Source organism: Sturnira hondurensis, unplaced genomic scaffold (assembly GCF_014824575.4).
Source record: "Sturnira hondurensis isolate 20B ecotype Veracruz unplaced genomic scaffold, ASM1482457v3 Scaffold0010448, whole genome shotgun sequence".
In the NCBI taxonomy this organism is placed as follows: Eukaryota; Metazoa; Chordata; class Mammalia; order Chiroptera; family Phyllostomidae; genus Sturnira; species Sturnira hondurensis.
The window spans coordinates 4,990,999-5,017,346 of NW_028083079.1; the positions used below are offsets into that span (position 1 = coordinate 4,990,999).

Below are 26,348 nucleotides of genomic sequence, written 5' to 3' on the forward strand. Positions count from 1 at the left end.
CAATACAGAAAGGAAGATCCAGATGCTCAGAAGTACCTCCAGCAAGTGCCACCCTAGCAAAAAGATAAACACAGCATTCCCGGTGATGGAGTGGCATCTACCCAAAGCCCCTACAGGTGTGCTTTAGAATAATTTTCCTTCTTGTGTCTCTCCTTTCACTTTGACCCCAAGTCCCACACAAGGCTTGTCAGCTTTCACAGAAGCCAAAGAAATGGCAGTGTTATTTTATGTATGTGTGTGTGCTCTGAGTTAATCAAAAAATAATAATTTTTTACATACTTCCTTGGGGAAGTCAGTTTGGCAGACCAATGCACTATTTAAACCTACCCTATTTAATTCTGGTTATTGATTTTTATTCAAATTAAAATTTAATATATGGGGCCTTTCTAGGAAATCTGACACCATTTCTTTTCGGAGAAAGGAGTTTCTTGATTAAAAGAAAACAAAGACAATCAAAACAACCTGAGGCTGAAATATACTGTGTCCCTTGGCAGTTTGCTTGGAGGAGAAAACCTGATGGCGGCAGCCTGATTTTGGCAGGGGGACGCCCAGGAACTTGGGTCCCCGCTCAGGCAGTAGCTGTGGGTAGCCAGGGGCATGCCTTTCTCTCTGAGTCTATTTCCCCAGTGAAATCGAGGAGTTCGACCATGGACGTCTAAGGTTGCTATTGGTTTCAACCCTGTGTGATTGCGCCTTTCTCCCCAATCCCACCTGTTGTCCACCTTCTAGCAGCTTGTTTATTCAGCATGAGAGAAGCTGGCGGGAAGAGAGAGCCCCAGCATTGCATCCCCACCCTTGCGTGGAAAATGAGTCCAGAGAACCACAAAGAAGTAGGCATAAAGAGGGGAGAAATCATAACCGAAGAAATATCTTCTTTATCTATGTCCATTTCCTCCCACAAGGAAAAATGGCAGTGTCGGTTGTACATTACAGCATATATCTCTCTCTCTTTTTAGTGTTTCATCTTAGCACCTGCACAGCAGAGACCTTTACAGTTCATTGCATATGCTCTCCCCCTCCTCCCCCTCCACACAGAACCTGAGGCCTAAGAAGCAACTCCCTCCAAGCTCCTCAAAACGCCGAGACCCTTCTTCATGACATAGGATAGACGTAACACACATGCCCCACGGTTTGATACAGTTGCTAGAACGTTTTTCGTTTCCCACGAATGAAGATCGTCCTCCTGCTCTTTGAATAGTAATTACATTTTACAAATTTTTTTATTTATTTTGATTCGTTCTGTCCCGTTACGTTTGTACAACAAAAGGGAAAGTCCGTGGCCGGGAGTCCCCGGTTAACAGAGCTTGGCTGTCATCTGGTCCGACTGTTTGAGGATCTCCGTGTTGTAGAGGTCCAAGGCGTGGTTCACCCTGATGATCTCGCTGTTGGTGAGTTTCAGGCGGTGCTTCAGCATACAGGAGAACAAGTCCAGCTGCGGTTTCCCCGGGGCCACAGGAGGGGCCAGGCGGTTGATTCGGTCCCGAATATCCAACAAGAGGAGCATCACGGACGAAGAGGAGTAGAACTGGCCGCCCTGCGTGTAGGACTGGTTGACCTGCTGCACCGCGCTGCGGAGGAGGTCAGCGTTGAACCTCAGGCTGTAGCCGAACACCTGCACGTCCGAGATCTTGATGTAGAACTGCCTCTTGTTGGGGTCGGACAGGTCCACGGGGCCCTGGCCGGTCTCATTCCGCAGGACGGTGGTCAGCCGAGTCCGACTGCGTAGGTAGATGTGGACCGTCTCGAAAAACGTTTTCCACCGATTGCCCAGCAAGAGAGTCCAGTTGTAGCACTGGCTGTTCTGGAGACGGATCTTCTCCCAGCGCGGGTAGCCAAACTCCCCGAAGGGCATGTTCCAGCCCTCCGAGTGGCTCCCGCTGAAGGGGTTGACGTAGACAAAGAACATGGGGTCCAGGCTGCTGTTGCGCATCTGGCAGATGCGCATGGACATGCCGATCACCATGTGGATGAAGTCCATGCGGTTCTTGTTGCTTTTGAGAGTGAGGGACATGCGCTTGCGCCACCGCGGGTCAAAGAAGGTGTCGAGGCGGATTTCGTTGCTGACGAAGGTGGTGTGGACGTAGAGGCGCGAGTCCATCTTCTGCAGCAGGTACTTCAGCTCCAGGTCCTGGAAGTCCAGGTCGGTCTCGAAGCTGATGAACTGCTCGCTCCGCTCCGAGTCCACATTCTGGGGCTCGCAGCGGCCTCGGTACAGCTTATAGCCCTTGTTGCAGGAGCCGCAGAGTGAGATGTTGGCCAGGCTGCACATGGCACAGCTGTTGTTCCCGCCTATGATGCAGGGGATGGGGCGCTGGCAGAGCGTTGTGCTCCCGTGACACACGCAGCTCCGCTGGCTCTCCAGGAAGCTTCCCCAAAACCCGTTCTCATTGCAGTAGAGAAGCGACTGGACCCTTGCCAGCCACTGCTGAATTGTCCTAGGGGACAGAGGGAAAACAGAGAATGTTAACCACCAGGGGCAGGAGGTACGTGATGGTCATCCACCTGGTTCGTGGAGCCGCCGAGAGAATGAAAGGATTGGGAACCACAGTTTAAACAGGAAGCATTCTGGATGTAAATGGTGAGCATGACGTTGTCAGTCCTCCTAATGCCACGGGCCAGCTATATGACGTTGCACTTTGCCCTGGTAAGTTCCGTGTACTTACCCGGAAAGTGAAGGGGTTGGGGGGCGTGTTCTCTGGGGGCCTTTTAACTCTATGATTCCTTTATACAATTAGCCCCAGATAACGGTTGATTCGGGGAATGAAAGTGTCTAAACCCAGACACCCCTGGCTGTTAACTTTAACAGGTGGTAAAGGTAAAAAGAAAAATCAGCAAGAGAAAGTAACTGTAACCTGCACCAGATGTTTCAAAACTGCTCACAGAGTCTCACATGCGGTTACACTACATGCAACCTCAACACAACACTACATTTTATAATTTTATATCTCTCTAGAGATGGCAGCGTACTGCTTCCATATCGATGATCTTCCATGATCCCGACAGTGGCTTTTCAAAACATGTGAGAAAGATGTTATTACCCCCATTTTTCCAGACCTCCCAACTCTCAATTCAGTGGCATCTCATTACAACATGTATCTCTAGGCCTCCCCACCCACTGCCCCTCAACAATTTTATAAGTGACAGCCAAGCCTGTCCCCAGATTCCAGCCACTGAAACATTCCAGGTAAGAGATACTCTGGCAGAGCAGAAGCAACCAAAGAGTAGGTGGAAAGGTGGAAGGCAGTCAGCTCAGGGGCCTCCCTCTTTCCTCATTTCTGTGCAAGTCACCTCTTGGCTGTCTTCCATGCTACGAATAATCCCTTTCATGCATCTCGCACTTCCAACCCTGCATGGGGCACATTCACTCCCATTTTCTCACTTGCGCCTCACAACACCCTGAAAATAGCTTGGGACTTGAGGTCAGTCAGTGCTTAAAACCCTGGCTCCTGCAAACGGGGGCTGAGGTAATGCCAGGCAGTTGTCCTCGCCTTCCTAATCATCCCTACCGCCCAGGGCTGTCCTGAGCATGACGTGAATGTTTACGTGAAAGCTTACCCCCTAACTTGGTGAGTGTTAAGGGCTCGATAAAAGTTAGCTCTTGTTATTCCTGCGAAGGGACTGTCAGCTCCATTTTGTAGACAGGGCAAGAGAAGCTCAGAGGTGAAATGATGGGCTAAAAGTCACGCCGTGAGTGAGCAGAGAAGTTGCCTAGCTGTGGCTTTCTTCGTTTTTAATGAAAGGTCAAGCAAGTGGCCTTCTTAAGGCCCTCATGGACTGTGGTGACGTGGGTGGCGATGATGATGGTGGTGCTTCGTGATCCAGCCTTAGGAAGCTGGAAACAAGCCCATGTGCATGGCACTGCCTGTGGTAGGAAGTGGTAACAATCATTTACGGGATCACGTCAAAGGTCAAGCCCCAATGGCCACGCCCAGGAACCCTGGGGTCAGCGGCGGAGCCCAGTGGTGAAAAGTACATGTGCTGGCCCAAGCGGACCTGAGTTCAAAGCTCAGCTAGGTAACCAGGGACAAGTCGCTTCATGTGCTTAAGCCTCCCTATCCACATCTAAGGTGAGAATAATAAAGCCCGTCCCATGCAGTGGGTGAGAGGATTGGGTGAGATAATATATTTAAAGCCCAGAGCCTGGCATAGAGCAATTATTGAGACGGTAATAATAATAAGGACTCTTATGCCAGGGAATAAGCTATTCCTTTGAAGGTATTGAGACACTCTCGGGGATTTCACTATCTCTCTGGAGTTTGAGGAAAACCATTTTGTCATAGGGGACATTTGAAAATGGATACTGTTGAAACGGCCTCCCAGGATGCTTTGCGTTGAATGTGTTGCTTATCAGCAGAGAGAAAATGGAGGAATAATTAGTGCGCTCCTTTGAAATTGCTCTGCCTTTTAAATCCACAGAACCTACCAGCCCCCGGCAATAAAAGCTCCCTCACAACCTTCAAAACACTGTATCGAAACACCTCGTTTTCTTGTCAGTTTCCCTTCCAGGCTCTGAAGCTTCAGAGGGCGGATCCCTCCTTCCCCAGCATCTAACCGCAAGACTGACTCCCTACTAGTGTTTGTTGAATGAATGAACAAACAAAATTAATGTTCTTTCTTCTTATTCTTCATTAAGAAAATCCGACTTCTCTTCTCCCCTCTGGACTGCAGTATTAGTTTCCCATACTGTCCACCCACACGGCTCGGCCCCCTCCAGTCTCTGCTGCGTGAGACCCACCCTATCACAGCCTGGAGAGCAGCAGCAGGCCCAGCCTTCAGGGAACGCAGCTGGAATGATAACGAGCTCTGCGGATCCCATCTCCCAGACCAGAGCATTGACTGAATATTGGCTATGAGTCATCCGATAGTTCTGTGAGCTGCAGGGACCCCGTCACACGTCTCTGATTGCGCGGTTCCATCTGACAAGAGCGTAATTTCAAAATGCCTCTTTCAAATGGCCCACACTTGCCCCTGTCACTCCCTCTCCAAGTGACAGGACAGTACCCCATTTAGAGCTCCTCTGTTCCCATCTGCAAGGCATTCTATAACCCCGCAGAGCACCCCCTTTCTCGTGTCTCATCATTGGGGTCCTTTGTCAGGGCCGCAGCCCCCACTCCTTGAATCAATGCTTCATTGTGGCTGAACCCTCAGAATCCTTGGTGAGGGAAATAAAAAAAGATGAAAGTTCCTGGTCACGCTGCAACAAGCAAAGGGGCCAGTGGCCCATTAGGATTCCGGCCCCGTCGAGCAGGAGGGACAGGGGACAGAGGCCCTCTGAAGCGCGTTAGCGAGCTGAATGGCACCTGCATCTCCTGACCTCAGAATAATCATGAGGTTGTGGGCTGTATCAATGAAGGCATTAATGATGCAGCAAGAGGACTTAGAACAAGGCGGAGTGAAGGGAGGGGGCGGGGAGGGAGGCTCTGGGAAGGGGAAGGAGGAAAAGAGAGAAGGGGGAGAGGTGGAGTGGGGGGAGGGTGATCAGAGAGGAGAAAAGGACCTGGTGTTGGAGCTGGTGGGGGAAACGTAGGCGTCTGCGCCAAATGAGCGGCGAGGCCATGCAGGAGGCACCTGGAGAGGGAGAAGGCGATGGAATGAAATCCGAGCCCGGAGCCGAGAAACAGAGAAGTGCAGCCACCCCTTCCACTGTCATAACTCACAGATTCGGGGACATGGGCACCGGGGGCGCCAGCTGAGGGCAAGTCGTTCCTTTCTAGAGAGGTGGCGAGAGGGGGCCACAGGGGAAGCAATGTTACTATTGAGTCCTCATGCCTAAGGTCAGTGGCCTTTCCGTTGTTTTTTAATAATTTTGAGAAGAGTAAAACCAGAAATACAAACTCATTCCAGTTTTTTATGTATTTGTTCTTGACAAGCAACTTACAACAACGAGGACCCCACCTGAATCGGATCAATCTCCTATACCTTCTCCATCTGCAGCCTGGGCTCTAGGTTGTAATTATTGACATTCAGAAACCCTGCAATGCTCAATAGAAGGCATCACCCTAAACTGACCAAAGCAATCAGTGGCTACCCGAACTGAGCATTCACTGTACACCGGGCACTGAGCTGGAGGCTACCCAAGCCTAACCAACCATCTGCATTACAGATGACGACAGCGAAGCCTGGAGGAGAGAACTTGTCTCAGAGCACGAAGTTCCTCCCTATTCAGATACCAGGCCTGGGTTCTCACTCCAGCCTGGGTTCACTTGCTGCAATGTACCATAATGTAAAATCATGACAACGAAGCCAGCAAGAAGAAAAAAGTAAGCAGGCCACGATAAAGAGATATAAATTAAAATAATGGAAAAATACTGAAAGTGTGACCATATAAAGGGCCTATTATCACATTCCTTGCTTCCGCTGGACGTGCCAGGATCCCTCGCCTCCATTCACAGATAATTGGAGCTCACAACAAGTGCAAAGGGAGAGGCTGGGGACCAGGGGTAGTAGGGACTGCGATCTATAAATACAATCTCCCAGGCTGGCTGGTGACAGCCTGTCTCAACCCTGGCAACAGAGGAGTGACTTAATAGATCTGCCGGAGGGAGAGGTCTCACTGAGGACTGACACAGCCCCACCACAAGGCAGTCAGTTCGAGGCAGTAAGGACTGAGTTTTTAAATGCTTTTCTCTGTCCCTAGGGATCCAGAGCACCTTCCGTTTGTAGCCAAAGCTGAACTCCAGTACATCTAAATCAGCATCTTTCTGTTGGATGGGATTCCAGTTCATTCTGATGGGGGACTGAGGACAGTGCAAAAAGAGGAAGGAAGGGAGGGTAGGAAGAGGCACTTTGATTTCTAAAGCCGATTGGCTGGCATCCACAGAGGCTCACACGAAGCAGTCTGAACCACAGGAGCAAAAGCCGTGGAAATGTTCAGCCCATCTCCCTCCTATTTAGACACAAACACTGAGATCAGATGGTTTGCTGGAAGATCTGTGTTTCCTGAGTGCTTCCTACACCATGGTGATTAACCCTTTATCCTACCATCAAGCCCTTGGGATAGGACTCCCTGGTGACGATTTCCATTTTACTGACAGGGCATTGAGGTCCAGAGAGGGACTGTGCCTTTGCCACGGTCACACAGCGCGCTGCAGCCCCCCAGAGCTCAGGATTTCTGATCCCAATGCAGCGCTCCCCCAGTGGGCCTGCCGTGGTTTCTCTGCTCTAAAACCCAGACTGCGCAGAAGCGAGGCTCCGGGCCCGGAGACACCTCTGCTGCTCACCGGCAGGCCCTGTCTTGGCCTCAGCCAGCATTTTCTGGTAACATGACAGGTCTCCCGGTGACACAGCGTGGCGGCACTCGTCATTTGAGGACGGTGGCTATGCCACCCAGGGCTTCCCATCAGTGCTTTCAAAGACACACATCTCCCTTTCAGAGCCACCTGGGTGGGGAGCCCAGGCTGGTGTTCCTAATGCAAGCAAACTCCCTGCTGATTTTAATTGGAGGTTTTGCCTCAGCCAGGAATGCAATGTGGGCCAGTGGCATTTTGGGGAAGATCATACAACTCGGGTGCCAGGGAGTGTGTGTGTGGGGGGGGCTAGATGAAAATAGAAAACTATAATCCATAATTCCCGTTCACCTACCAGGAGTGTTTATTTTAAAGTGGAGCGGAGATGAAAAAAAATATTGGAGTTCTGAATTATTCTGTTCGTTATGTCCAGTGCTTCTTCCTTGGCATTTTTTGACATTGTAATGGGCGTCTGAGTGATTCTGTGAGATTCCACAAAATGTATTCTCTGTAGACCTTAGACTAGCTGGGGAAGACAAACAGTTGTTTTTAGGTTTCTGATGATGCACTGATTTTTGGTTGTGCTGTGTGCGTGTGTATGTTAAGGAAATGGTGCTGATGAGAGATAAATACATGGATGGTGCCCAAATGTTTGGGGCTCAACCGAAAGCAGCCTTGGTTTATGGATGTGCTAGTATGGATTATAACTGGGCATCAGACCCACTCTGTGCTCATCACTTTTCCCAGATAAATAGGTAGCTTATTAATCATTTCATTCTTGAGATTCTATCATTTCCCTAATAACCTGCAAACCCTTCTTCTTCTCAGTTCTTCCCATGCTGTCAGAGCCTCAGTGAACAGTTTGTAGTAATAAGGAAGGAGAGACCGAAAAAAAGAATTCTGTGGTCCCCTGCCAAAACAAAGATGCTTCCTATTTGGTTTTGTGGAGGCAACGGGTCTTGTCTGGAGGGGGGCAAGGACGAAAAGGGTCCAGGGAGGAACAGGGAGAAGAGCGAGTAAAAATCCAATAGGGGACTCTTTTGAGTTAGGTTGTCAGGAACTTAACTGGGGAGGATTGTGAAATAACTTTTGCAATTGCACAGTTCTGGGTCTGCAAGAAGGTGACAGACAACATCAGCTACATAGTCAAATTCAGCACTTTGCTGTGGGCATGGAAGTGCTGGAGACGAGGAAGGAAGGAGCCAGGAGCTGCTCCGCGGCTGGCGGCCAGGCTGAGAGAGGAGGGGGCTGCAAGAGCCGTTTGCTCTTCCTGGCCAGTGCTCAGGCAGAAGGACAAGAGACTCAGACCAAAAAGTTGGGAAGTAACAAGGAGCTAACCCCGAAGTAGAATACTGGCCTTCTAGATCAGTAACCTGGGCAGTGAGGCGGGGTGAGCATGGGTGCGGGAGTCAGTTAAGGACATGGCTGGACTCCGCTCTACCACCATTGGGCCTGGGATATTGGATCGTGCTGTTTGACCTTGGATTAGTCACTTCACCTCTCTGATCCTCAGTTTGCTAACCTGTCAAATGGGGAAGGAAAAGCCTACCTCACACTTTGTCTTCAGAACCAGAATTAATGTGCAAAGGCTGCTAGGGGTTTGCAGCGAAAGGAGGTTATTATGACTGACCATGAACCTTTATGGTTACTGAGGGCAAAGGGTACTTCGTTTTATAAATGTTCCAGGTAAAAAATATTCCTCTCCCTTATGAGAAAGCTCAGTTCATTACAGCTTAATATCCTAGTCTCACTGGTCACTCGCCCTCCACAGCGCATTATGAATGCTGTCACCGTGATGCTTGAAGAAAAAGCTAGAGACTTGGGTTTTGGAGTCAGAAAAACCGGGTGTTGAATCATTGCTCTGCTACTCATTACTAACCTTGAGCTAATAGCTTGTCCTTTGGAAGCTTCAGTTTTCTCAACTACAGAACAGAATAATAACACAGTACTTGCAGGGTTGTTTGGAGGACCAGATAAGATCATGGATAAAATGCTTCCGACATATAGGAGGGGCACAGTGTCTCTCATGAAAATCAACGATTGCGTTCCTCCTGAGCCCACACAGAAAGTGGCTCCTCTGAAGCAGGTAATTCTAGATTTTAAAAAATCCAGGGAACTGGTTCAATAAATGTTCCTGGATCAGTTGACTATTGACATTAAAACAGCAACAACAGCAAAACCTCTTTTTTGACACTTAATCTCTTCTGTGCCCCCAAATCATTAACAGATGGATTACAGATCTAACTGTGAAAAGTAAATACAAACCATAGTACCAACATCAGAAAAACAGCTCTTAGAAGAAAACATAGGGAAGCATCATTATGAAATGGGAGGCAGCATAGATTTCCGAACACGGCTCACCATAAAGAAAAAAAAGATTAATAGGTATACACAAAGATTAAAACATAGCCATCAAAGATACCATTCCAAGAGGGAAAAGACAACCCTTAATCGGGGAATGCATTTGCAATACCTCTAGCCAATCAAAGACTGCATTCTTCTATGTAATACACAAATAACTCCTGCACTGATCAGATGCTGGGGCCGGTCAAAGGCATTTTGTGCTTCCTGAGTCGTCCCACTCCTTTCTGGGTCTCTTTAAACCACAGCAGATGCAATTATCACAGTTTATGTTTATCCTCAGAAAGGTCTCACTGGATTATTTAATACTGTAATTTGTCCCAGAAAAAAACCTTACAAATCAGTGAGAAAAAGTCAGATAACCAAAAGGGAAAACAGGCAAATGATGTGAACAGGCAGTGTAGGAAAGAGGATATTCAGAAGGCCAATAAGCACATGAAACTCCACTTCATTAGTCATCAGGACAATGCTGATTAAAACTGCAGTGCGATCCTCTTACAGCAGAATGGCTAGCATCAAACAAAAATAAAAATAGAAAAGATGGGAAACCCTGAGTATTTGGCAAGGATGCTACTGGCAGGAAAGAAAATTGATTCAGCAAATTTCCAGGGAAACTGGAAGTGTCTGCTAAAGAACCTTGGAAGGTGAACTATGAATACTCTATGTCCCAGCAATTCCAATCCTAATCTTAATACCAGCAAAAATGCATGGGGGGCGGGGGGGTCACCCAAAGACACGTGTAAGACAACTTAACCCCAAACTGGAGGCTATCTGTGCAAGTGACCATCAGCAGCACAACAGACTTCTACAAACAAAATAGAAAAATCTTGGCCATACACGAGCCTGAACTACACAAAAGCACGCGAAGGGATCTCAACCGGAGCTGAGGTGGCGTAGTGATGAGAGGAGGTCCCTGGGACTGAAGTTCCTGGTGCCCAGATCAGGACACATGGGGTTTCTGCCCCGCTGACGACGCCTGAGTTTTTTAAAGCCTGGGTGCTGCTGGTTACACGTGTGAATTCGCTTTGTGCAAATTTATGTTGCTGTGCACTTCTGATGTTTTCACTGTCTAGATATCTGTAATTCTGCCATGGGTCACTTACTTCAAAAATCATCCTTTAAGACAAGCCTAATAATATTTCTAAGGTAGTGATAGTTTATATTTTTATATCACTTTTAAACATCCCAAAGATCTCCTGTGTGGTTCTCTAATTTTGATCATCACAACTTTTCTGTGTTGTGGGGTGGGTGGAATGGGTAAAATGAATCTCCCTTGAGCCATATGAAAAGCGAGGCTCAGAGAGCAGCGTGACTTACTGAAGGTCACGAGCAACTTGTCACATCTCTAGGACTGTAACTCACCCATGTGTGAGTTGGCTGCTGGGTAGGTGGCAGACGGTGGTGGGAGGGCTGGGAGGTGGCTCTGAAGGAGAACTCGAAGGAGCTAGCCACAGAAAATGTAAAAACCCAGTTCTATTTCTGATTCAATAATCTGTGCCTCCTGATTCTATTCCAAACAAGAAGCTACCTTTTCAGCCCCAGGGAAGAAAAAAATCCCTAAAAACAACAAAAGGGGTTTGAAGATGCTTTTATTCTCTTGCTGCATTAGCGGAGTGAGTCAACTGCCCTGACTTCAAGTGCAGAGTGACAACCAGGGATGGAAACAGAGATAGGCCTAGCGTTGTATTGCGCAAACCCTGCACGTCACTTGGGGCAAAGCTTGGCTGCTGCCCCTCACCCAGGTTATACACCCGTGGGTGGCTGCCGGGTTCAACCTCATTGACTGCCTTTTCTTTACCCCCCTAAATAGAAAAAAAAATGCCAAATATATTCCTAGATGAAAGCTTCATTGCCCCATGGTTGGAAGGGTGCAGGTAAGTTTCTGTGACCAACAGCCAGCTGGCCCCTAATAGCCTGGGGCTATTCATGGGCTTGTACCTCTTCTTAAATAGAACAATGTAATACACTTAAAATAGGTTTTTGTCACCTCCCTTCCCACCTCCCCCCCAAAAAAAAATCAGTATGTCAAGGATTATCAAAGTAAGTCATTTATTCTAAGGGGAACTGTGGGTTTAGGATGGCAATTTCCAGAATACTGGAGCTGAATGATGCTCAAAGCTTGGTCCATGGGAAAAAGCCCAGAGAGGTCTATGTGCTTGCTTGAGGTGATAAAAGTAGTTTCTGGAAGTGCAGAACCAGAATACTCCTCTTGGGGAAGGCTACACATGTACAGCCATCATCTTTGCCCCGGCCTCCCTGAAAGCGGCTGGCAGCATTTCCCTGGGGGGCTGTGCGCCAAGGTAAAGGAACTACTCATACTCTCCAAGGATTATCAGACACTGGCTCTGAGCTGATACTGCCTCCAGGAGCCACAAAATGTGACTGTGCCCCACCGGACAGAACAGGTGTTCAGGGAGGTCAGCTGATCAGTGGAGGATTAGCTTAGGTCCTTGTCACAGTGGGCCCAGTGGTTGTTTCCTCTAGTCATTTCCCTGGTTCCAGAATGCACACTTGGAATTATTCTATAATTGGCGTACTTAGCAACTGACAGAATCATCTTCCTTCCCACCTCGGGTGTCCACACTATACATATACCCACCGAATAACAAAATAACATTATGGAACATTCTCTCCCATTAGCCAGCTTCCAAGAAAAGAAAACAACCCAGCATGCACTTTGGTTGCCGCTTGTGGCAAGGGGCATACACCTGAAGACAAATCCACTAAACGACAAGCATGGTTGACAATGGTTCTACAGGCCAATTGTATATTACAAAATGCTTCCTCATATGGTCTCTGAAGGTGCGAAGTCCCCTCCGTACTAAAGTGTATTACAATGGAAAGAGAAACAAATGAACAACGCTCTATGTATGGCAGGTGGGCACAAACCCTTTGACACCCCTTCCTTACATTGTAGCGGGGGAGGGGTGCTCTTTCTTCCCTCCCCTTGAGTCTGCACAGATTCTACCACTGCTTTGACCAACACAAAAAGGCAGACATGATTCACTCAGTTTAGGGATTTAGGGATTCTCAAGAGACTGGAAGCTTCCACCTCCTATCTTTCGGAAAACTCCCTCTTAGAGCTCTGAGTCCACTTATAAGCAATCCGACCAATCTGGCTGGAGTGGCCACTTGGGAAGACCCCAGCGAGGGGGCACTGGCTAGCTGAGCCCAGCCTCTGCCACCTGTGCAAAGGCACCAGGCATGTGAGTGAAGCTTTCTTGGAACCTCCAGCCCAGCCCAGCTGCCCGCTAAATATCAATGAGCACCTTCAATCCACTCCACAGCGAACAGAACTACCCAGCCAATCCTGGCCTGACTTCCTTAACCAGAGATCATGAACATAATATAATGATTGCTGCCTGAAACCTCCAAATTTGGGTCAATTTGTTATTCAGCATTAGATGTGCAAACAACTATATACCATGAGCCCCAAAGAAAACTCAGGCTATCTCTCCCGCACTCCATTACAACCAAGCCACATGACTATGCCAGGCAGGATTCTATAAATGGCTCCTCCCTCCCCAAGATTCCAGGACCTGTGAATATGATACCACTTCCTGCATTGTGTCCCACTTACATGGCACCATTGACCTAAAGATGGGGAGATTATCTTAGTGGGCCTCATGTACCCAGATGTGTCTCGTGAAAAGCAGAGTTTTCCCTGGCTTTGCACGGAAAGAACTCTCAGAGATCAGGCATGAAGGACTCCCTGCATCTTTGTGCCTTTGCAGATGGAGGGCTACATGTGGGGGGACTGCAGAATGGCATCCAGGAGTCCACCCCCAACAAGGAAAAGGTGACTTCCATTCTACAACTACAAAGAAGTGAATTCTGACAACCTGAATGAGCATGGAGTGGATTCTTGCCCAGAACCTCAATATCTTACTTCCCACCTGCGAGGCAGAAGCAGGAAGCCCAGCTACCTCATGCCCAGACTCCTGACCCATGGGAACTGTGAGATAATAAGGGCATGTTTCTTTAAGCCTCTAAATTTGTGGTGATTTGTTACACAGCAATACAAAACTAATATAGTTACTCTGGCCAAACCACTTCCCCACTCTCTTTCATTATACACTTTAATGAAATGACAGGGATAGATTAGATAATATTTTAGGTTCCCTGGCAGAAATGGCATTTTATGGTTTTGTAATTTAACCCTCCTGAGCCTCAGATTCCTAAGGTAAGGCAAACGCAGAGATGCGTGATCTGCCAGTTGCCAATTTGATCTCACCTGCTCAACACCAACCTTTCTGTTAAAGAGACACCTTCTGTCTTGCCCACCACCCCTTGTGTAATGCCTGGAACGTAGCAGCTGCTCACTATATATTTGCTGAATGAAGCAATGAATGGATGAATGGATAAAAATTCCGTATAAATATCCTTTGACAAGAACAAAGGACGGTGCCTATGTAGGACAGCAGCAGAGGGCCAGTCATCCGTTTCTGTGACCTTAGTCTTCTCTCCTGTGAATGGGGACACTAATCCTCGCTCTAGCTCCCTCACTGGTAATTACAAGGGTCAGGTGAGTTCACTGGTGTGAAAGCCCTTTGCAAACTTTAAAATAAGCTGTGGGTGAGTTATTTGTCTTAGCAATAATTCATTGTTTTGGGTCAGGACTGTCCCTGAGCCAAATGGGGTAAATCGATTGCCTAATGACACCAGAAAGTACACAGCTTCCTGCTGTCACTAGGGCTGCCTCTGGGGGCAGCCACCCCACCCCTCAGCAGGGGTGGTGCCTGAAGGGCACAAAGCCACTAGCATCTGATTAAGACCGGCTGCAGGATGGGGGACAGGAAGGGACAGGAAGGGAACTCACAACCTAGTTACCACGCCAATCATCTGGGTCACCGCCTCTTCCTCTGGTATAAGTCGCTCTCTTCCAAGGCAGTGAACGGGGGAACATGATCTCTAGAAAGAAGTTCAAAAAGAAGGGCTCTGTGGCCAAATGAGTTTCAAAAATATGTATATTTGACTCCTTCTTCCATTGCTTTTTTAATCCAACACTTCCTAAATCACAATCACAGGTGTGTATTCAATCACAGACAGCACCTCCTTTCCTACATGTCCCTCACATTATCCTGCAGGATTCACTTGGGGGAACTCCTTTTCACCCGGTTTCTTCCACGTGCATGGAAAGTGAGGTGGGACCATATTTATAGGCAAGGAGGGGACTCTTCTAGGATCAGTGTGGTCCCCAGACCAGCAATGTTATGTCATCTCGGCCAGGACCCATCCCAAATCTACTGAATCAGAAGCCCAGGCGGGGGTGGGCGTGGGGGGCAGCAATCCGTGTTCAAAAAGCCTTCCAGGGGATGGTGAGGTCCACTCCAGTGTGAGAACCATGCTAGAACCCACAGACCTGTGGCAGAGCCCATGGCGGCACAGGCAGGAAGCCCTGGATCCAGAGGAAGAGGTGTACCGGCCGCCAGAGAACATTTACTAAAGGCCTTCCTTCTACTTGGTTTCCAACGGCTACTCAACACCAAGGGATAATTAATATACAAACCCCACAACTAGCTGTTCCATCCCCCCACAGTTCATCGCCACATACTGGATTAATCTTAATTCAGTAACATGTAAGGGCAATTACACTAAGAGCTAATATACTGACCACATATGCTAAAAATTCTATGTTTTCTAAGTGATCCTCACAGTAACTCTGTGGAGAAAGGTCTGTTATCATCTTTGTTCTACAGGTAAGGACACATGGGACCTAAAGACAACAAGCACGCACACAGCTCCCCAGGATTTAACAGCAGATTGTCTGACTCCAAAGACCAGGTACTCAGTCTTGATTTATGTGCTCTGATTTCCCATTTCCCATTTCTGGATGAAATAATCTCACATTTAAATTTTCATAAGTACCTGTTGTTTTCTTACATGAAAAACCAGCCCCCCCCAAAATATTCAAAGCATTATTGTCCCTCAACTCCTATCTCAAATGTATCCTGACTTCAGTCCAGGAGATGCTGTGTCCTTGGGTGCCAGGCACCCCGTCACTTTGGGAAGGAAGGTACCCTGCTGAGCAAGAGAACAACAAGTCCCTGCCTTCATAGCATTTTTGGTCAAGCAGGGAAAGTCTGGGACCAAATAGACAATGGCAAACGTGCCAAGTATTAGAAAACCACTCAGCGGGATGCAGTGAGATACACTGCAGAACACCACAAACTGGTCCAGCGAGCCGGCCAAGCGTCCTTATGAACTGGGGGTTCAATATGAAATTTTTAGGATGAAAAGAGGAATCCATGCAAAAAGGGAAAGGAATTCTCCAGTCTTCCCAGGAGGAATGTATGTCTCTCTTTTTGCCATTGTTGCTATTCAAATTCTGTATTTATAAAATGGAAAGTATAACAGAGTATGTTTTACAGGGATGTTGAAAGGATTAAATGAGTACATATATGTAAGCATTGAAAACTATGTGTATGGTACATAATAGATGGTCAATCTGTGTTAACTATTATCACAACTTTCTTTTTCTTACTATATGACCTTGAGCAAGTTGCTCCAGTAATAGTGGCAAATTACTAATAATAAGAGATTCTGTCTCAGGGCAAGCTCACAACTGACCTTCATGTGAGTGACCTGACACACACCTGACACCCCCCCTTCCATGAGGTGAAGGTGGGGAGTGAGGATCACAGCGCATCTGATACTCATGGCTGGTTAGTCACAGTCCCACACACCTGCAGGCTTCTGTTCCCTCCAAGTGACAAGCACACTTACTGAGAGTCAGTTTTCTGTGTTCCCAAACCTGTTTGCTAGTCATATTGGTTATTATTTTATCGTGGAATTAAAAGCAAATAAATTGATGAAATAATGAGCTTTTTCTGTGGAAACTAACTTGAATTCTATGAAAAAATTCTACAAAGATCAGTTACTGAAAAAAATCCCATCCATTTAAATAAAGGGGGAGTGTCCAAGAAAGTTAGGAAAAATTTGTAAAATTCTACAAACATTTATATTATTTCTTAAGAGTTTTCAGATTACTGCTCCACTTTGAATAAGCTAAAATTGGAACTATTATACAAATATTGGTCAGGAATATGCAAGGAAGCTAGTAAAATGTCAAATAGAATATAGCCACATCATACAAAAAAAAGTTTGGCCCTATTTGGAAAGGCTGGCCCAGGAATATATATGTATATATTTTAAGTTAAAGTAAAATGTATTTATGTATGTGCAGCATATATACATCTTAGGATTCCCTAATTTAACATACCTCTTTCAATTAACTGACAAATTATTGGTATCTAATTTATCTGGCAAGGATCCTTATGCTTTGAGTTCTTACTATATGCTGAAAGTGGTTTATATGTTCTTTTATTGATTTTCATTATGAATACCAATTAGGAACTGAAGCTCAGACAACTTAATACTGTGCCAAGGTTACAATGTTAGAATGGCAGCCACGCTTCTTGGCCTGTCAGACTTCAGGAGCTGAAGTCTAAGTTTCTTAAGGTCCATTGCCTCCCTGCTATATTATTAGATTGTGTGGGGCGCATGCTTGATCTTCTCTAATGGAAACATACGTTTCTTGGAAGCAGAAAGTGTCTTCATCAAACACCTAGGATCTACTATTGCTGTGCTCTTGACTGTATTAACATTGTATCTGTTCATTTCTTTATAGCTTATGAGGAGTTTTCACAGTCATCATATAATTGACTGGGTCACAAAACTCCACAGGGCAGCTACTCCTATTACCCCGATCACACAGATGAGGAAACAGAAGACTCAGACGGGCTTAGAGATTTTTGGAGGTCATGCATCTAATAAGTGGCAGAGCAGGATCCGTCAGTCTAATAAACTAAACCCGACTTCAGTTCAATAAAACAGAAGAAGTCACATTTGTCTGCCCCCCTGCATGTGTCTACGGAGATGAAATCCAGACGCAAGTACGTATGAGTTCAGAGAGAAGAATCAAAATCAGCGTGGATATTGAGGGTCATCATAAGAGAGATAATGATTATCTTGGTAGGCAGAAACTTTCCACAGACACCAATTAAGCATTGTGCAGAACAGGAAATATGTTAAAAGCTGACATGGGTTCAGAAGGTATGGCCCCAGGATTGGAGCTTGACGTGGATTCTGCCAAGAGATTTTCATCTCAACAATGCATAATTACATTGTGTTTGGCTAAGGCCTGGACTGGACTGCTGGGTCAAGGCCGTGTGAATATGGGAAGTAAAAATAAACCAAAGACCAAGAGTCATTGGAAAATGCCAATAATTAGAGTGCTTGCCCTCAAGTTAAGGTTCCATGAATCCGCTTTGCCTCATGATTTTATAACCTCTACTAAAACCAGGTAATGGGATATAGGGAAGAAACATCAAATCACAGTGACATTAAGCACCTGCTTGGTGCTAGGAATTTTTCATTTCGTTGAATTAATGGACTATAAGAAGTATCTATTTTTGCTCTCTGTTGTTGTTGTTGTTTTGCTTCTCCAGGAGGATACAATACTTTCAGGATTTGAATCCAGGTCAGTTGAAACCAATCTCCTCTTACAGTTCCCTTTCTACCACGGTCTGGACCATCGTCACAGTCTGAGCGCCCAACTTAGAGCTGAGGTCTGTTCACAAATTCCCTGAGTGACCTTGAGCAAGTCACTTAACTCCCTTTGGCCTTAGTTTCTTCATTTGTGAATGAGGAAGATGACAGAAATATATACTACACAGGTGGAAAATCTGTAGATTATTTACCTGGCCATGGACATAATTTTAAAAGATCATGTCAACATGCCTTGGGGATCTCCCTCCCAAGTAGAAAATAATGGATTTGTCCATGGATTGAACAAAGTGACTTGAACAGCTCCCATGTGCTAGGACATGATGCTGATGAGTGGTGGAGAATGTGGTTACAGACGCATGCCTGGAGCTGATAAATCTCACAGAGAGGCAGGCGTCAATAAGTAGACAAATGAGGGAATAATGGTAAACTGCCATTTGGGCTTCATTTGGGAGGTCAGCACACCAGGAAAGTGTGCAACGCGGCCTTTAGGCACAAGGATTGCAGCCTTTAGTGCTGAGGTCCGAAGGGCACATAGAAGCTACCACGACAAAGGAAGATGAAGGAACCAGGAAGGCTCATTCCAGGTGGAGGGAACAGCCACGTGAAGCCTGTAGAGTGGGAGGGAGCACCCAGTGAACTGAAAGGAGGTATACAGAGGATGTATTATAAAACTGTGCAACGGAAACTTACTTAATCTTCAACCAATGTCATCCCAATACATTTAATTTTAAAAAAAGAAAAAAGGAGATAGGTCACAGGGCAGCTGAGAGAGCCAAGGAAATGTGGGAAGGCCAGCGTGAGAGTGGTAGGCGGGGCCAGATCATGGCAGCCTTGAAGGTCATCTTAAGTTTCTGCTCCTCCTCCTAAAAGTGGTGATTAGTCACCAAAAGGTTTTAAGCAGCCAGTGAAGAGACAGAATTTGATTCTTAGGTAATAATTCTGATTGCTGCCTGTAACATAGATTGGAAAGTGATTAGATTCAGAGAGATTTAGGTAAAAGGCCATTGTATTTTGGGGGAAGAAAGATCTTAGTTTGAACTCTCAGCTACTACCCATTAAAATGGACTAATTAGTATCACCTGAAAGCACTACCACCCAAAGATCCAATTACTGACCTTCTACCGATATTTGGGAGTTGAACTATTGCTCATTCTCTGTGATATCCCTCTCAGAGCTGGGAAGGACCTCAGAGACACTGAGCCTGGTGATTTCCAAACAGTTTTAGGGGGAAAAAAGCGTCACCTTATTTTTCCCAAATGAGCTTTGATTCAGAATTCCATAACAATGGATAAAAGGTGGCACTCAAGGTGGGGGGTAATTAACTGTCCGTAACCTAATCTGCACTGCACCCCTGCAAGGCATGGGTGTGGTGCCCAGGGTTCTCCAGAGCACCTGCTCCCGGCCAGAGCCAGGGAGAGAACTCAGGCCTCCTGGTTCAAACCAGTGTCCTCTTCAACACGCTGTGATGCTAGGAACTGAGATTTTGAGGACAAAGGCCCTATTGCTTGTCTCTCTCTCTCTAATAGTAGACCTTTTTTCATTGAGAGACAGAGAGAGAAAAGAAGGGATGGAGAGAGAGAGAGGAAGAGAAACATAGATGTGAGAGAGATACATCGTTCCATCTTGCACACACCCCGGACCTGGGACCAAACCCACCACCCAGGCATGTGCCCTGACCAGGATTTGAATCAGTGACCTTTCCGTTTACAGGATGACACTTTAACCAACTGAGTGACACTGGCCAGGGCCCTGTTGCTTGTGCCTTTTAAAAGCATCTGGCACAGGGCTGGGAGACCAGGGGGTCAGTAAATATTTGTGGAATCGCACGGAAGTGAGCTAATTCGGCATGGCTCTTTTGTTCTCACACGTCCTTCCTACCTTATTTTTCCCTCTTTCTCTCCCTCTTTTCTTTCTTCTTCACTTCTTCCTTCCTTCCTTTTTAATAAGAGGAGATTTCCCCGATAACACAGTGTATTCTAGGCAGGTCATCTATCACCTTGGACCATCCTGCCTCAGGCAGGTAGAACAGCACAGAGGTTATAGGAAAGGAATCTTGCCCTTATTTGCTGTACAAGCTTCAGCAAGCCACGTGACATCTCTGTTCCTTAATCTCCCCATTCATACAATGGGATGTGTTGGTGCTACCTGGTTAAATGAGGTGAAAGTGGGTCAAGCAGCGCCTGGTGCCTAGCAAATGCCTTAGAAGCCTGACTATTAAATATTGCTTTGGGCCTAAGCTCAGCTTCATTCTCTTCCTTACGACTTTGGTTTCAAGTTCACCCTACTTGCATGACCCCCTTTCCTAGAGTACTCAGAGTTTACAAAGTGCTTCCAGACACAGACCCCCTGAGGCACGAAGAAACTATGATGCCCATTTGCAGATGGGCATTAAGTCCCAAGTGTCAATCATAGTAGTGACCAAAGTGAAAGTCCACCTCCCAATCTTTCCTCCTTTTCAACTGCCCAATGCCAAGATCTCCTGGTAACCAAACAATGCTCAGGAACCTTCCTTGTGGGTTCCAGCCTTCCCTTGACCTGTCCAATCACAGTGCCTTGACACTAAGGCCAGCTCCTACATAAGCTAAAGGAAATCAACCACGGTATCCCTGGGTCCCCCAATAACCTTATACATTATGTGCACCCAGTAAACTTTTGATTGGATGTTGGACCCCACCATTGGCAAGTGTGGTCTGGAAATATCTTGCATTCCGACAAGCCCTAAACCTTGGGGTGGATGAGTCTCACTTGTTTTGATGCTTCCAGAGCTCAATGCAGAGGAAGCTCCCAGAAAACGCTTGCTGCGCTGTCCTGCGCTGAACCTGACCTCTTCTCTCTAAATACTGGAGATGCGCCTGATGCCATCTGTCTGCATTTCTGCCTGGGCCTCAGGACTGATTCGGGGCTCCACAGCGGGGGCCATTCCCCGAATCTCAGCACACCATATCCGAGTCTGTAAACCCTGGTCCTTCACCCCATGACCTTGATGAGCTAACCCTGCCTTTGGCATCAACATACACTTGACCCAGGGAACCCACCAAGCATGCTGCCTCTCCCAGGCACCGCATACTGCTGAAAACCTGCACAGGACTCTTGACTGCCGAGCCCGCCAATGGAGACAGCACGACAATTGCACTCCTGTCACTTACCTGCCCTGTGACCTTGGACATGGCCATTACATATCTGACTCATTAGTTCTCTCATCTATGAAACAAACTCAATCGCATCAACTTCACAGAGATATTGTAAGGATTAGATGAAAGAATATATGCCATTATCATCAACACTCAAAGTCACTGGAGCCTTATAGTGGGCTAAACAATTTATATGCAAAATATCGATGACTGGTACAAATTACAATAAGAAAAGTAGCTAAGGTATATTGAGCGTTTTCCACCTGCCAGACACTGTTCTAAGTATTTCATGTGGGTTATAGGACTTAATCTCCAAAACAGACTTATGAGGTTGGTACTATTATTAGTCCCATTTTACAGATAAGAACATTGAGGCTCAAAGATGGTAGTAAGCCCCCCAGAGCTCTTGTATAAGCGGCGACACTGCCGGTTACACTAGTTACTCAATAAGCAGTCATTATTATTTTGTGTTTGCTATTATTATCATTTTCCCTACATATGGGATGGTTACCTCCAGCTCTTGTTATACTCAATTTATCCTGTAGTAAATTGTCTCCAAGGAAGACTCCTTTTGCCACCAGTGGCCTGCGCCTCCTAGTATTCACACCTTTGAATTGGGACTCGGCTTTTAGCCAATAGAACACAGTTCAGGTGATGGTCTCTGGCTTCCAAAGCTGAGTTGTGAGAAGTCTTACAGCTTTCCTTTGGTCTCAGAGAACTGCTTTGCACAAGCTGATAAGCAGAACACCCTCTGCGTTCCACCCCAGTACACAGATCCCAGCATGCCTTGAAACAAAGGTCTCATTAACTGTATTTGGCTTTTCACTATAGTTTATAGCTAAATACCTCTCTCAAGTAGTAACAAAATAATGTATTTTATTTTATTTTTAATCTTTTCAGTCACCATTTATACACCCTGTGGGTAGAGGTGGAAGAGGTTATAGGGTGATAAATGGTGAATGAAAAAATAAAATAAAATAATAATATTTATTGATCTTGGGTACATCAGTTAACTGTCTATGCTTCAGTTCCCTTATCTATAAAATAAGAATAGTAAGACAGTAAGAATTCCTAGGTTCAAGGTCGCAGTAAGGGGGAAAGTAGTTAGTTGATACGTAATGCATAGAACAGTGTCTAACATTTAGGACACATATACTAAGTGACAACTCTCTCTCTTTCCCTCTCTCTCCAACCCCCACCCTCTTAGTATCTATTCCACTATCTTTTAACAGAGGCAGGCATTTACTAGGCTTTTTAAATTTTAAAACCTTAATTCTCACACTTAACCTGAAGGCAAGTGTTATTATGGCACACTGCAGTGGAGGTGAAGGACTTGCATAAAGCCCGTTGGCTGACAAATGATGGAGCCAAGATGCAGACCCCGTCTGCCTGTGGCTATAGCTCTTTCCCTCTCCCACCGAGTCTCCAGCATGCCACCTGTCTGCCACTCAAGTGAGAATCCCTCTGACATGCGTGGTAGTGACAGCATCTGCTTGGCGGACTTGGCCCCCACAGAGTCTGGCACACAGACAAAGCGCAGCCTAGCGATCAGTTCGTGTACAAATTCCAGCTGGCTCAGCTCGGGTGGCCCAAGATCCCCTGGGTTAGCACCTCTGTCTGACAGTGCTCTGAGGCGAGGAGGTATCCTGCCTGCCGGTGTGAGAAATGCTCATGATAGCCTTCGATTCAGATGTCAGGAAGCAGCCCCCAACCAGCAAGGAGGTGCAGCCTCAAACGGACCAGCACAGGCCAAGTTTCTGTGCCCTGTGTTCCCTAGTACCCAGGATTCAATACCCCTTAAATGAGTGTAATTGAGACACTGGCCCAGGTGGAATTCCAGACATCCTCTCCACGTGAGTGGAAGAGGGATGGTATGATTCGGGCAGGTTTTCTCACCTCAGGACGGGAGAAGGCAAGGCTGCGAGTTCCTTCTTTGAAGGTCCTGGTGGAAACAGGACCCCTCAAGCTGTCGACACCTGACTGCTTGCACAGGAAGTGGGCCTCTGTGCTCAGAAAAGGGAAGGGACTTGTTCAGGGGTCACAGAGCTTGCTAATGGTAGGGCATGATCTCAAACTCAGCCCCCTGATTTTTTCTAGTGTTCTTTCCATCACCCGGAGCTGTCCCTCCTTCCTCCCTTCGAATGCCTGTAGCTCCTCTCCTGGAACTCCTGAGCCTTCCCTAGACCTGGCATTCCCTGGGTGCTCTGTGCTCTGCCTGGGCCTTCTTCTCACTTTTCATTGTCTTCCCAGCGTCTTTGGGCCTTTGGACCCTTCACTTCATACTCTGAAGTTAGACAGCCAGCAACACTGAAGGCACGTCTTTTGCAAACCTGGTAACGATTACCCTTTTCCACCAGATGTGCATTCAGTGTGGTCAGTCCCGGGGATGCAGAGTTTCTTTACCTAAGGATCTTAGCAAGAGCCAGATGGTGTTTATGCTGCATTAGATCTCCCCACAATTCATACGTTCAAGTCTTTACCCCAGAGCCTCAGAGTACGACTCTGTTTAGAGACAGGGTCTTCAAAGATGTCAATGAAGTTAAACAAAGTCACTGAAGTAAGCCCTCATTCAACAGGATGGGTGTCCTTAGAAAAAGAGGGGATTGGGGCACAGCCACACACAGAGGGACGGCCATGTGACACGGGGAGGAGACACCCACCAAAGAGAGGCCTCAGGAGAAGCCAACCCCGCCCACACCTCCATCTCAGACTTCCAGCCTCTGGAGCCGTGAGAGAATCAGTATGCCCTTTAAACCACTCAGGAAGCGGTACTTCGTTATGTCAGCCCTAGCAAGCCCTATATATGGAGCTTTCCTGATGGCCAGCAGAGCTCCTCACTCCTCCTATAAAACACATCACTCGCGGCACTGTGTCCTGCGGTCATCTCCGAGTCTCTCCAAGTGCCCACTGCAGGTCACAGGACAGGCACCGGAGGGATCTAAGTGGAACCTACTTCAGACACTCACTCATGGCGGCTGCTGCGGCATCTGTTGCAGACGACAAGGAAACCATTCTGAGACGGAACCTCGTTCTCAGCCCCTGGTTCTGCAGCATGGCAGCAAGTGAGCAACGGCCAGAGAAATCCTTTCTGATTCACAATATAATTATCACATGCTCTGTGCAAAGCAACGGGCTCGGGCTTGAAAGGAGTAAAGAAAGCAGAGATGAGCACAGCAAGTGTAGAAGAAAGAGGTTTTATAATGGGAAAAGACAAGAAAATATGCTGAATGAGGCAGGGCTTTTAGGTTCATGGGATTTTAAAATAAGGAGCTTTCTGTATTGGCTGGTACAATCTGGGAAGACTTCATGAAAGAGGCAGCATTTGCTCTGAGTTTAGAAAATGAGAGTAAATCGGGTTTGTGGATGGGGGTGCTTGGGATGCTTACACAAGCAGAGTGATTTTTAAATAGAGCCCATAGAGCACGGGGACTAGGAACACAGTATTTAGATTCATGGAGTCGGGGTATCTTGTCTCTTCCTCTTACGTTAGGATTTCCACACTCCACCGCCACTGACTTCTAACCTTGCTGCAGGGGCCACCCTGTGCAATAGCACCTCCACCCTGATAAAGACAACGAGAAACGTCCTCAGACAGTTCTAAATGGAAACAAATTACCTCCCGTTGAGAACCGCTGACTTTTACACTGTGGTTTCGACCAATCACTTTGCTTCCCTGACTTCAGTTTTTCGGTCTCTGTGCAGGGGGTAACACTCCTTCCTGTATACTGATATGTGGCTGACACAGAATCTCCTCAGTGAATGTGACTTAGCCTCAATCGTTTTAAGAGCAGATCTCTTTTCAAATGACATTGAACGCGCAACCTCCAAATATGAGGCGAATGAGAGAGAGCACAGCTGCTTCGGCTGAAGCAGGGTGGAGAGTAACCGAACCTGTGTTCTGCTCTCCTGCGGTGTCTGCGTGGAAACCCTCAAGCCACAGCCACAGAAAACCCCAGATGCAGCCAGCTCCTAAATGCCATGGGAGACGGAACCTGAAAGACCTGGATGTAAATCCCAGCTCCTTCCCTGTGGGCCCTGAGAGAGAAGATACGCCCTGTCTGGCTTGCCTGTCTGGCAAATGCTATCTGGCTTGTTTGCCCTGTGTTCGCCATTCATCAGCACACCTGGCACATCAAAGGCAGGGCTGGGACTAGAGTTAGGCAGATGAGGCACCTGGGCATTTAAGGAGGCGCTCACTCTCAGGTGAGGACCCTTCACTCACAGGACCCAGAAAGGGTGTGCCCCCTTAAATAGTTCATGGCAGGTGCCTTACTTGCTTCACTCTACTCCTACCTGATCAAAGGACCTCAGCAAACAGTTGAATGATTAATTAGGTAAGCCAGTTTCTTCCCCCTTAAGATGGTGATCCTAATGGTCTGCTTTTCCAAGTAGTTTTAAATTGAAAGAGAAAATGCATTTTAAGCAACCAGAATAATTTCCTAAGGCAGTCAGTTAGTTCCCTTCCTCAGTCAGATGGATCAGACAGAACACAGAGGCTGAAAGTCCAGGGTGTAGTCAGGAAACCGGGAGAAATCCGTTGTTTCAGGGCAGCCAGAGCCAGCGGGGGAGAAGCCAGAGACGGTCCAGAAAACTGTCCATCTGGACAACGCAAGTCTCTCTTGACACCCCCAAATGCCTCACCTGCATTGCGTGTCCCCCCTGCAGCGAACAAACGCAAGCTAGTAACAGGTCCGAGCCTGCAGAGGCAGAACAGGGGGTCAGCGCTTACCTCTCTCTAGGCAGCTGGTGGTTGGGATTGTGGCGGCAGCGCACGCTGAGGCCGAAGAGCTTGCGGGCGGTGCGTTGGATCTTCTGCCTCTGGGCCTCCATGGAGCTCTGCAGGAGCTTGTAGCGGTTCTGTAGGTCCCAGTCGTTGCCCCAGTGCTGATGGATGCTCCCAATGGTCAGGAAGTGGTTGCTGGGGAGACGCTTCATAAACGATTTAAACTCATCTAGTGGGAGACAAAGGCCAGGAGAGAAGGGCTGAGCACGACGGCCCCAGCTGAGGTGGCCCACCAACCAACAGAGCAGGCCTGCAAATAAAACTAACTTGCTAGAGGCCCCTGAACATGGCGCTGGCCTGCTCCGCTCCCAGGAGGAAATGCAGGGGCCACTGTGC

General features: G+C 47.1%; 1 protein-coding gene across 2 annotated transcripts in view; it reads right to left on the minus strand.

Annotated features, from left to right (window-relative positions):
• Nucleotides 1–852: 852 nt before the first annotated feature.
• Nucleotides 853–26,348, minus strand: part of BRINP1 (BMP/retinoic acid inducible neural specific 1) — a 381,254-nt gene continuing 355,758 nt past the window's right edge. For both annotated transcript variants that reach the window (XM_037059155.1, XM_037059154.1), the window contains exons 7-8: nt 25,959–26,181; nt 853–2,435 (exon numbers count right to left, since the gene is read on the minus strand). In XM_037059155.1, coding sequence (XP_036915050.1) covers nt 1,295–2,435; nt 25,959–26,181 — 1,364 coding nt within the window. In that variant the 3' untranslated portion in view covers nt 853–1,294. The remainder of the gene's footprint in view (nt 2,436–25,958; nt 26,182–26,348) is intronic.